Source organism: Bombus impatiens, unplaced genomic scaffold (genome assembly GCF_000188095.3).
Source record: "Bombus impatiens unplaced genomic scaffold, BIMP_2.2 scf_0142, whole genome shotgun sequence".
NCBI classification, from domain to species: Eukaryota; Metazoa; Arthropoda; class Insecta; order Hymenoptera; family Apidae; genus Bombus; species Bombus impatiens.
The window spans coordinates 2768461-2779617 of record NT_176561.1 but is presented as its reverse complement, the minus strand read 5'-3'; the positions used below and the strand labels follow the sequence as shown (position 1 = coordinate 2779617).

The window sequence follows — 11157 nt, the reverse complement described above, 5'->3', positions numbered from 1 at the left end:
AAAAAACCTTGTTCGCCAGACCAATCTAAATAAAGCTGAGTTTCTAATTTTTCGAAATTTCTAACTGCTTCACATAGCTCATCCAGGATACTGCAAAGGATTTCTTTAAATTTTTCGAAGGATGGATCGAAAGCCAGCTGCTTAGAGGCGATAATTATGTCCACATTAAACATGCAATTAATCGGCTGCAAATAACGAATAATTATTACGTGATTCGTTTTATTGCAAGTAGAGCGAGGATGCAGTATTCAATTTTGTATTTTAATTCCATTTCTTTAGCTATGTTTATAAGATATAAATTTGCATAAACATCCATAATCTAACGATAAGAATTAAATAATCCACCTTGCCATGAATGATTAAGTCCATAAAATCTTTCAAACTGTATTTACACATTGACAAAAGCTGCGATTCCATTATCTTGGCAGCGCATTCGTAGAATCTTTTGAATCGTATTCGTTGCAGCATACTCGGAACTAATGATTTTCTATTATTCTATGGATAAACGAATGAACGCCAATTTTGTTAAAATAGAATAGAATAGAATTTACAGTAAGAATTCGTGAAATTTTACCTCAAGGAAGATATTCTGTATTCCATCGTACCAAAAATTCTTCAACATATTTCTCGCTTTAATCATTTGTTTATTAATCATCTTGTTAAATCGCATCAAGTCCCAACTTTCTTTAGATTGTGCAATTTGCTTTACATCGATCAATCGAAAGTCTCTGGAAAATAATCAATTAGTGTTTCAAAATGAAAATGTAATAAATGACCGATCTTTTACCGAAATTCGCCAACCCAATGGTCTAAGGACATCCTCATGCATGGATTTATTAGAAATAAATTGTTCTGTAAATTGTCGCGGTATTCTCGAATCTTAACTGTCGATCCAGGTACGATATATCTCATGTAAAGCGACTTTTTATCATTGTCTTTCTGCTAAAGAAATGCATATTTTTAGAAAATGGAAAATTACAATGCATATATAAAATATAGTATAGCAAACAGAATTGAAATTTCAATTGAACCTTCAACAAATACTTTTGTACAGGAACTTGAAGCGCGTACTGCAGTATTGCTTTTTTAATATTTCTTGTATAAGTATCTTTGATCTCGATTAGCAAGCTTTCTGTGTAATAAGCAAATCGATCTCTCAAATGGTACGGGACTAAAAGTAATATCTTCTCTATAACGACATCCTGAATTTGTACTGTGTGAACAGTATCAACCCCATTGCAAATGTAATTGTAATATCGGTTTACGTCTTCGTCATTATTTAAATCTATATCTACATTCGGTAATTCAGGTTTGGTGATTAAACTAACCATGTATCTATAAGTAAACGTTATTTTAAGCTCTAGTTCGATTTCCTTGCTATAAAATTTTCTTTTACAATTCTAAAAAATTTAATAAAAGTTCAAATGTTTTGCTGACCTGCGGAAATTTTCTACTTTTAATCGTTTCCCTGTATACGTGACACCGAATTTACGTTGCTTTCGCTTCTCTTCTCTTCTTGTACATTTGATACATTTCATTAATTCTGGTGGCAACGAAAATAATGGCTCAATTTTCGTTTCAACTACTTTTAACATCTTTGGAACATCTTTGGCGCGTATTTTTTGAACCGTCGGACGCGTAATACCCTCACATGATGTCATTTCCTCACAGTCACATTCCATGTTGAAATTACTTGTTATTAGAGATCAAAATATCAAAGATATCCTATACTTAAAATACAACTCCAGATATATCTGTATAGTGAATATATATCTTGAAATTTTAATAAAACGAAATTAGAAATTACATAATGAAATATAATTCAGAAAATTGATGTCTATTGCTACCTTGCGATTGAATTTTGCATCGGCACAGACGGCGCCACTTTCGGACTCTGTTTTAGTAGCTAGACTACATTTTTATCTTTAAGCTGTGTCCACGGTAAGTATATTGCAACATAATATTTTCTCGAAATTAGAAATTCAAAGAATAATATCACTGTATAATACTTTACGGTATAATGCGTAAAAAATCTCTTTCTGTATATTTAATGTCATTAAGTTACGAATAGAACAACTCTTATGGCTGCAATTGACTGTAGTTTCTAGGCAACGAAATTGATCGATTTGTATAGAATTTATAAAAAATTTCGAATGAAAATATTATTTTAAGGTCATTTGATTACAATTGTCATATTAAAGTAGAATATGATTCAAAATACAGTTGATATTTTTAGGTTAAGTCTCACTAATGTAATATTTTTTCAATCTTTTTTTATGTGAAATAACGTAAGTGACATGTTTCAGATGATTCTACGTCAACTTTTTCGTTCAATACATACAAATTATGTACCTTGCTACACATCAAATAAGACATTGTTAAGCAAATTGCGCAAGAAAACTGGATATACATTTATAAACTGTAAAAAAGCCTTAGAGCTAAGTAACAATGACATAGTAAAAGTAAGTCAAGCATTAAGCTATGTAAGAACATCATTACTTTTTAAAATATTGTAGGCTGAACAATGGTTAAGAGAACAGGCTCAGGCTCAAGGCTGGTCTGAAGCAATAAAATTAAAATCCAGGAAAACTTCTCAAGGATTAATAGCAATGATCATCAATAATAATCATGGAGCTCTTGTAGAAATTAATTGTGAAACAGATTTTGTTGCAAGAAATGGGAAGTTCTGTGACCTAACAAAGACCGTACTTACTGCTGTATTAAAACATGGAATGACAATCGAACAGGATTCATTAATTAAGAAAACTATGTTATGTACAGAAGCAATAAATAAATTATATGCAGATGATGGTAAAAATTTAAGTGATCATTCTGCTTTAACTATTGGACTTGTAGGAGAAAACATTAATATAAGGCGTGCATTATGTATGAGTGTACAACCAGGTGTATATCTATATGGTTGCATACATCCTACTCCTGTAAATCCAGTATCTTCATCATTTGGACGATATGGAGCATTCGTGGCTTTAAAATCTGATAAACAGAAAAAAGTTTTGGGAACACAACTTTGTCAGCATGTTATTGGTACTTATATTTATCTTTTAGTTAATCTACTATATTATTTCTTTATATATAAGTATAGGTTTGTAGTAATATTTGTTTCAATATTAGGCATGAACCCAACTAAAATTGGCGATGCAACGGTGGATCAGCCTCTTGATAATGTAGATGACGAACCTGTTATGCTGTATCAAGAATTTTTATTTAATCCTGCTATATCTATACAGCAGTTATTGCAAAATGAGCAGATTGAAATTTTAGACTTTGTACGCTTTGAAATGGGTGAGACACTCGAAGACAAACAAGAATTGAATTCCATAGAAACTTGCGGTTAAAACGATTGGAATTCGTTTAATAGATCTATGTATTTTCATACATTCTGTACATATTTCGAAAAAACCATGATTACGTTTTTAAAAGATAGCATAAACTTTATGCTTATCTATTATTATGATATGAGTAAAATACTTAAATTGTTATTTTTTTTATTACATATAAATTGCTATAATAGAATCAAAAAGTGACATAGATTATATAGTATGAAAACTAAAGTATTTTATTTACAAAGTTATTCTTCAATGATACATACACTTATCAAAAAGTATAATTGATTTAAATAGCGGCATCAACGATAAAACAGCATTATAAATGCAAAGCGCTTTACATCTAAAATTATAGATGATATTCAGATTATTGCTCTTCTTCGTTTTCTTTATTTACTGAACATATGTTAGATGATTTTAATTTGTTCCTTCTTCGCATGAGCTTTACAGATTTCCAAAGCCACATTCGCGAGTCTTTTTTCCAGTAACGAGCAATATCTTCTGGTGAATGCATGACACCCTAAAATACACAATTTTATAAATGATATATTTTTTGGTGTTATATATCAAAATTTATAAATCATACTTGAAAATTCAAAATATCAGAATGTTGAACAGATTTCTTATAGGGCAACATATCTTTAGCATTTAAACCGAACAATTCTTGGTCAATATCATCGGGTGGTTCAGTTTGCACATCGCTTGTTCGACGAAGCGGTATCGTATCATTTCTGGATTCAATTTCCGCCTCCAGTTCCAAACGTTCAAGTGCTGATGTAAAGCTTCTTGACTCTTTACAATTGCCAAAATTCGTCTATTGGAAAATTTTGAATTTCCATAAAAAAGTAATAACTTATACTACGTCGAAAATAAAGAAACTTCAATATTGAACAAATTGTGTAAACCTGTACTCCTTGAGAACAGACATTACATCCTAATGCCACTGACAAACATATATCGCTCATAGTCTTGGACAAAAGATTTCTCTCGTCCCATGCAAAATTTTCAACTACTCACAAAAGAAAAGACGCGATTTAATATTGATGAAACCGAAGGGTTCACAACCTGCGACAAAACAGTCACAAACCGCTTGAATGATCAGATTCGTCATTTCTCCAATCCATCGGCTTCTTACCGCGTCATATAAAATTGCTATATTATAATTATCATATAAAAAGACTTCAAAAATTTCTCGTATCCGTTAAAATCGACTGACAGGTGCCGATTCCATCTCTGGACGCGCATGGAAAAACAACACCCTTCAGTAACATAATAAATGAGCAGCTTTCAAATTCACACGACTTCAACATGTATATTACGTATTACAATTATATTATATTACAATAGTATTGAATACACTTAGTGTATCCAAGTAATTTTTAGGAAGACCATTGAGTCGCAATCATTTTTCTGAAACACGATCGCATTATAAGTGGAACTGTACGTATATTACATTTTTTAAATATATAATTAATCTATGCTTTTTCAAATTTGTGTGTATCATAGTCTGTACTATTATATTATTTCATTCATTGTTAAAAGAAATATTCGTCTTTTTTTTTAATTTAATTCTCTGTAATAAATAAAAGAGTGTAACAATTACCCTCTTCATCTTCCATGAAACGATACAAGATAATCACGATCGTTACGTTGTCTCCGTTATTCGAACGAAGATAACCAAGAGGAAAAAGAAGAGCACGATAGAGGACCTTCAACATGTCAGAATGACGTTAGAAAGGTACAGAACAGGTGCGCTGAAGCGAGATGTGTATGGCGTAGAGGCGATGCCCGCATGGTTGAAACGTATATCCAACAAGTACCCGTTGGTCACGGCTGGCCGGTCGGGGTTCCGGGCTGACTTCCGGACGAGTCTGCACCGCTACGGTTTCTTTTTAGCCAGGAACGCATGGTATCAGTTGTGTTCACGTACAGTTAGACGGTGTTACCTCGCAGCAAACGCCTCTTCTTCTGCTCCTTCGTGCATATCGCCGCGAATTCGTTCGTATACATTCCTTTAAATGACGTGACGGAAAAACGGAGAAGAAAGAACGATGGATTTCTCTAGACGGGTGAGTCTGCAGAGGAGCGTAACTATGTGAAACCAAAGACGCAAAACTAACCGGGATAAGGAAAAGAACAAAGTTAAACATTCATAAATAAATACATAATTTTATCGTGTTTTATTATATTTTTTAGTCTTACATTTTTTCAATTCTTTCATGTGAAATAATGTTTTATAATTCCATAAATTAGCAGCAAAATATTATTACATATCGTATTATTGCTAAAGAAAAAGAGAAAGGGAACGAAGGAAAGAACTTTTTCTGCGCGATAAATTTGGCAAAACAGCGCCAATTTGAACAGCAGCAAATTGTGTTGTATCTTATTATCTGTTTTTTGATTTTGTATTTCTGCCAATTCTTTTACACAAAGTAATATTTTATAATTTTAGAAAGTAGCAGCAAAAACATCATTACATACCGTATTACTGCTAAAGGAAAAGAGTTTTTCCCGCACTATAAATCTGGTAAAACAGCGTCAACTTGTACAACAACAATTTTTACTTCCTCGCGAAACGATCGTTCGCGAGAGATTCGGCTATGTACAGGTTGGTGGGCGTGCGGCAAGTGCAGTCACCACTTCCTGCCGCAAATGATCGTCGCGGACGACGCTCGAATAACACGTGTACAGTGTACACACGTACCGTTCGTAACGTACGTGTGTGCGGGCGTGGACATGAATGAACGTGGAGATGCATCTGCATTATCTGCAAAGACAATAGCGTGGCTGTATACGTGCGAACGTTGCACTTTGCATCACCTACACCTATGTACAAGTTAGAGCATTAACGGCAATCGGCGCACACCCGGAGGTAGCAGCGTGTTACCTCATCGCTATTGAAATACATATATTGTAGCAAAACCATGACAACGCACGATAGATATCCGTGGAAAGCATAGAAATGATTAACAAATCAGTCATAAAAAGTTATTCGTGTCGAAACGAATGACTATGGATTTAGCTTAGTCCAGTGACAATAACTTGGCAATTTAAGGGATTATCGAAATAACGCGATCCTTTTTTCAGGAAGATCCAAAATTATCTATTCTTCGTTACCAATTAAGTATCAAATATGAATATTCCCCGCATTCAAACTGTGCCACCGCGTCTAATTGGGAGCTATTTCTGTGGATACAGAAACAATATACATCCGCTTCTCTGTAACACTTATTCTTGCTTACATTCTGCTCCAGTAGAAACACCATCCGCCGTGAAAAGTACACGGCAATTAATTTTTGATAAAAATAATGATTATTTCGCCAGCTATATTTCTTTAGGCCGTTCAATTATGGCCGCAAACATAAACATAGAGAGAAACAGACTTACATATAATAGTTGCCTGCACAAACATACATACGCTCGATTACGGATCACCTGCGATTAAGTCCTTCCGAGGACTTCACTCCCGTGAGTTCTCATACCCCAGTTTTCTGCCAGCAACCGTTCAGTGCGAGCACTGATCGCGTTTCTCCGTTGCGAAATACAGGCGCGCACACTCGTGTCGTGATTCCGAGTTCGAGATCCGAAACGATCAAACAGGTGCTCGATCAATTTCAAATAGACAAGTAATTCATAAAGGATCGGACGGTCAGTGATCGATAAGAGCGCGAAAAATAAAATCGTGTTTGAAAACGAAGAAACAGTGGCAAATGTCAGAACTATTGGGAAAGATCGAAGAGCCGGTGTGTAATTAAAGATATAGTAAAAATAACGATCTCGATTGAGTGAAGGAAAGCGTGAGGAGAATATACGGGCCGGTATTATTATTACACTAACCTGGACTATGAAAAGTATAAAAGAAAACAGAATATAATGTCTCACGAAAGTGAAACATTCATAAGAATTTTTAATGAATATATTATGTGTATTATAAATATCTTGCAACTTCTATATACATCTTCAGATTCGTTTCAAATTTTATCAATATAATCACGATAGTTGTGTCTCGTTGCAGTGCTAATAAAATCCCATAATGTTTCGTATAACGCACATAATATATACAAAAAGAATTCCCACAAGTATTCAAATACTTTCGTGAGCTATTGTATGTCTCAGACTACCAGGAGAAACGAAGGTCAATATAATTTTACCGCGAAAATGACTAAAATTGTAATTTCGCGGATTCATTTTCCATATCGCTTGTTTCTTATTTTTGCTCGATAACGCGTATATGACCAATGACCACATCAATTGGATATCATTACCCATTATAAAATCCTTGAAATTAAAGTTCGCGATAACGTTATTACCGGACTATTTTGCACGTATAAAACAAGATTCATTTGCAAAATTTTTTCAAATAACGAAAGATTGCTTTGTCATATGATAAAAGTTATTTATACAAAATTTACCTACTTAAAAAAGAGTACAGTTTCCTAAAAGTCAAATTTCAATTATGTGTCTCAGGACGACAGAACCTGCCGTTCCGATGATTCTAACGGTGAAATCTTTAAGAATGTTCCGAGGAACAGCAGTACATTTCGCATTTGGAAAATCGAGGTACCGTAACAAAATAAAAATGCAACATAATTTATACTCCCCGTTATATTACGATATATGCACGTAGTTTAGATGTATCGCATAGTTTTAGTTAGCTACGCTGCTTTTCGAGAGTTTAAGAAATACAAAGAGTGAAAGTGTGAAGCACTAAATTTTCCTTTAATGTTCGTGCAACAGGGTTTACGAGTTACAGCCGTTACAGGAAGTAATATGGGACATTTCCTCTCGGAGCTGGCATACATTATCTACGCGGTGTCACCGAAAGACGGTCCACTACCTTACCCTGGAATGCCGGTAATTCTTTCTCCTTTAAAGAATAAAATTGTAACTTAATTAACTATGGAATTAAAGAAATATTATGTACTTTTGAATGTTAAAATAAGTCTTCACTTACACCATTATGATTTTTGATCAACCATATGTAGACTTCGAATGCATTTATGGAAAATTAAAAGATATCCTTTTTTAGTTATGTTTATAAAAATTTGAATTTATATAAACACCCACAGTTTAATTATATGCGTAAACTATATTCTTTATATCGTTTAAACAGGTTAAGGAGATAAAGTCGACTGCGATAGTTCGTGTAATTCATTTCTGGATTGGATCTGCTTGCGATTCAACAATCTCTGGGGCAGCAGCCCTTCGAGCGGCCGAATTAGATTCACAAATATCTGCCACGATTCTATCAAGGGAGGCCCAAGGACGAGAAAGTGCTAGATTTTTAGCCTATTTCCGCCAGCATCTTGTTATTGAAAATTTCCACTTTGAAACACCATCATGCAAATTGCACAGAGTAACTGGCGTAGCGATCCCTGTCTTGACGGAACTTGAAAAAGTTCATTGGGATCATTTCAGTTCACGGGACGTTATTCTTGTGGACGTTCTATCGCAGTGCGTAGGAAATTGAATTGAATAATCGTTAATCATTCTGTTATAATATATTAATAATAATATAATGGTACATAGGGCTATCGTATTCCTTTGGTTGGGATCGTCAGCAGATCCATTGCACAAACGACACGCTGCCAGTATCTTGGAAGTGAGAAAAGAAAATAACAATGGTCGTATCATCATCATCGATGATGGTTACGAACAGACACTACCGGAGGGAGATAGACAACTGTTCGCCAGTATTTTAAATCCTTCCACAAGAGTGGTCAAGCCGGATCGCCTTTACCGAGTCAATATGCCAAGCCCAGTTAAACTGTATAGATGTAACGAACAATCCGGTAAATATAAGGTCGCTGAACTGAAATCTGGACCGATTCTCCGAGCTGATCTCACATCCGAAGCCGTTTACCTAATCGATCGTGGTGAGGCTGGTGTTTGGGCTTGGGTCGGGCGTAATGTGAACGCCCGAGAAAAATTGGAAGCGATTCGTAACGCACGAGGATTTGTAAAAAAGAAAAATTATAGTAATGGTGTATTAGTGGAAAGAGCGCTGGAAGCTTGTGAACCAACGGAGATGAAGGCTCTTATTAGAGGGTGGGAACCGGCGAAGACAAGACCGCTTACTCTACCACCGAATTTTGATCCTGACTATATGAATGAAAGACCTAAAATGGCTACTGGCTGCCAACTAGTTGACGATGGATCCGGTCAAAGAACTCTTTGGAGAGTAACCCATAAAGAAGGAATGATTCAAGTGGATGACAAAGGAATATACTACGCAGAAGCTTGTTACGTAATGTGCTACAAATATGGACAAGGACGTAGGAGTAGAACAATCGTACGTTGAAAATGTAATTTCGATTGTTAAATTAACAATAACTATTACTAATTATTATTAAATTTGAAATAACGTGACATCACAGATTTATTGTTGGGAAGGAGTCCATTCTATAAACGCGGATCGAGAAGCCGCTTTAGAAGCAGCTTGTCATTTGTCAGAAGATACCTCTGGCCAGTTAGTAAAAGCATGTCAAGGCAGAGAACCACCTCATTTGTTGCAGATTTACGACGGAAAATTGAAAATACTAGCTGGAAGGCATCGCGATTCTCGTAAGCAGTAAGATAAATTATTTATTATGTTTATTTAATTAAATTCTTAATGAGATGTTTGTTTCGTAGCTCCGGAAAAGTATCTCGTTAGAGTTTTCGGATCTACTCCATACACGTCGAAAGCAGTTGAACGGCCTTTGAGATCATCCAGCAGCCTCGATTCTAGTGGAGTTTTTATTCTATTTTCTAATTCACCTGTAGTATGGTGTGGTGGAAGAAGTACTGGTGACGCTAGACAAGCATCTAGACGACTTGCGCCCAGAAATGCACCTCTGATAACTGAAAATAACGAAGATGACGATTTTTGGAGAGAACTCGGAGGTTGACGAAAGATAATAAGAATTATAATATGAATTTAACATTAGATTATAACAGTGAACTTTAAATTTAATCTTTAAGGTAAAGGTACTTACGGCACAGAAGTTATTGACGACGGAGAAGAACTTGAAAAACATCTATACCAATGCTTGACGGACAATGAAATGTTTGTTGGCGAAGAAGTTCTTGGATTTGGTCAAAACAGTCTCCTTCCAGAAGCTATTTGGTTATTAGATGCAGGAAATGTGATATGGATCTGGATTGGAAAGTCTTCTATTCCTAAATCGTTGAAGGAGTGTGTACATGATGCAATGATATTTTTATTCACTCACCCAGCTGGTCGAGATCGAAACACAACGATTTCTATAATTAAACAGGGTATTGTAAATTATTTATTTACGAAAAACAAAGATACCAAAAGACCTTGAAGTAAAATAATTTTATCATCTTTTTAGGTATGGAACCTTCAACGTTCATTGGATTATTCGATAATTGGAATTACAATTTACTGAGAGAATACAAATCGTTTGAAACATTTTGCACACTTCTGCAAGATAAAGAATTTCTACCGAAAATACAAACGTTATCGAAATCATTGAGTGACTTCGATAATTATGTAAAGTATCCTCTTTCTGTCTTAAAAGGTGATCCGGAAAATTTACCATCCGGTGTTGACGTTGTCCGTAAAGAAATGCATCTTACTTTCGATAATTTCATTGCAATTTTTAAAATGGAACCGGACGAATTTGTAAAACTTCCTGCTTGGAAAAGACAAAGACTAAAACAATCGGCGGGACTTTTTTAAAACATTGTGCTTTAATAATACTATTTTGTACCATAGTGATTACAGTACTAAAATAAAATAAAATCATGTTATATATTTATATTTTAATGTTTGGAATTAAATTTATTAATTGGAAAGAATATTGAA

General features: G+C 34.6%; 3 protein-coding genes across 5 annotated transcripts; 2 read left to right on the top strand and 1 right to left on the bottom strand.

Annotated features, from left to right (window-relative positions):
- Positions 1–1717: 1717 nt before the first annotated feature.
- LOC100743657 (elongation factor Ts, mitochondrial) lies at positions 1718–3567 on the top strand. Of its 2 annotated transcripts, none has more exons than XM_012382144.3 (4): positions 1718–1941; positions 2297–2462; positions 2517–3045; positions 3133–3567. In XM_012382144.3, the coding sequence occupies exons 2-4, from the start codon at positions 2298–2300 to the stop codon at positions 3354–3356; spliced, it is 918 nt and encodes a 305-aa protein (XP_012237567.1). In that variant the 5' UTR covers positions 1718–1941; position 2297; the 3' UTR covers positions 3357–3567. The 2 variants fall into 2 exon arrangements, with proteins under 2 accessions (XP_012237567.1, XP_012237568.1); XM_012382145.3 differs by having other exon boundaries at positions 1719–1941; positions 2307–2462.
- A 357-nt stretch (positions 3568–3924) lies between these two features.
- Positions 3925–4468, bottom strand: LOC112212271. Its single transcript, XM_024365575.1, has 3 exons — positions 4432–4468; positions 4250–4353; positions 3925–4158 (listed from the first exon to the last, which is right to left on the bottom strand). Exons 1-3 carry the CDS (start codon positions 4466–4468, stop codon positions 3925–3927), a joined length of 375 nt encoding a protein of 124 aa, XP_024221343.1.
- LOC100743422 (villin-like protein quail) lies at positions 4344–11119 on the top strand. Of its 2 annotated transcripts, none has more exons than XM_024365597.2 (9): positions 4344–5413; positions 7812–7904; positions 8082–8198; positions 8458–8798; positions 8874–9636; positions 9722–9908; positions 9978–10229; positions 10308–10604; positions 10682–11119. In XM_024365597.2, the coding sequence occupies exons 1-9, from the start codon at positions 5396–5398 to the stop codon at positions 11029–11031; spliced, it is 2418 nt and encodes an 805-aa protein (XP_024221365.1). In that variant the 5' UTR covers positions 4344–5395; the 3' UTR covers positions 11032–11119. The 2 variants fall into 2 exon arrangements, with proteins under 2 accessions (XP_024221365.1, XP_003487178.1); XM_003487130.4 differs by lacking the exon at positions 4344–5413 and adding an exon at positions 5641–7087.
- Positions 11120–11157: the final 38 nt, after the last annotated feature.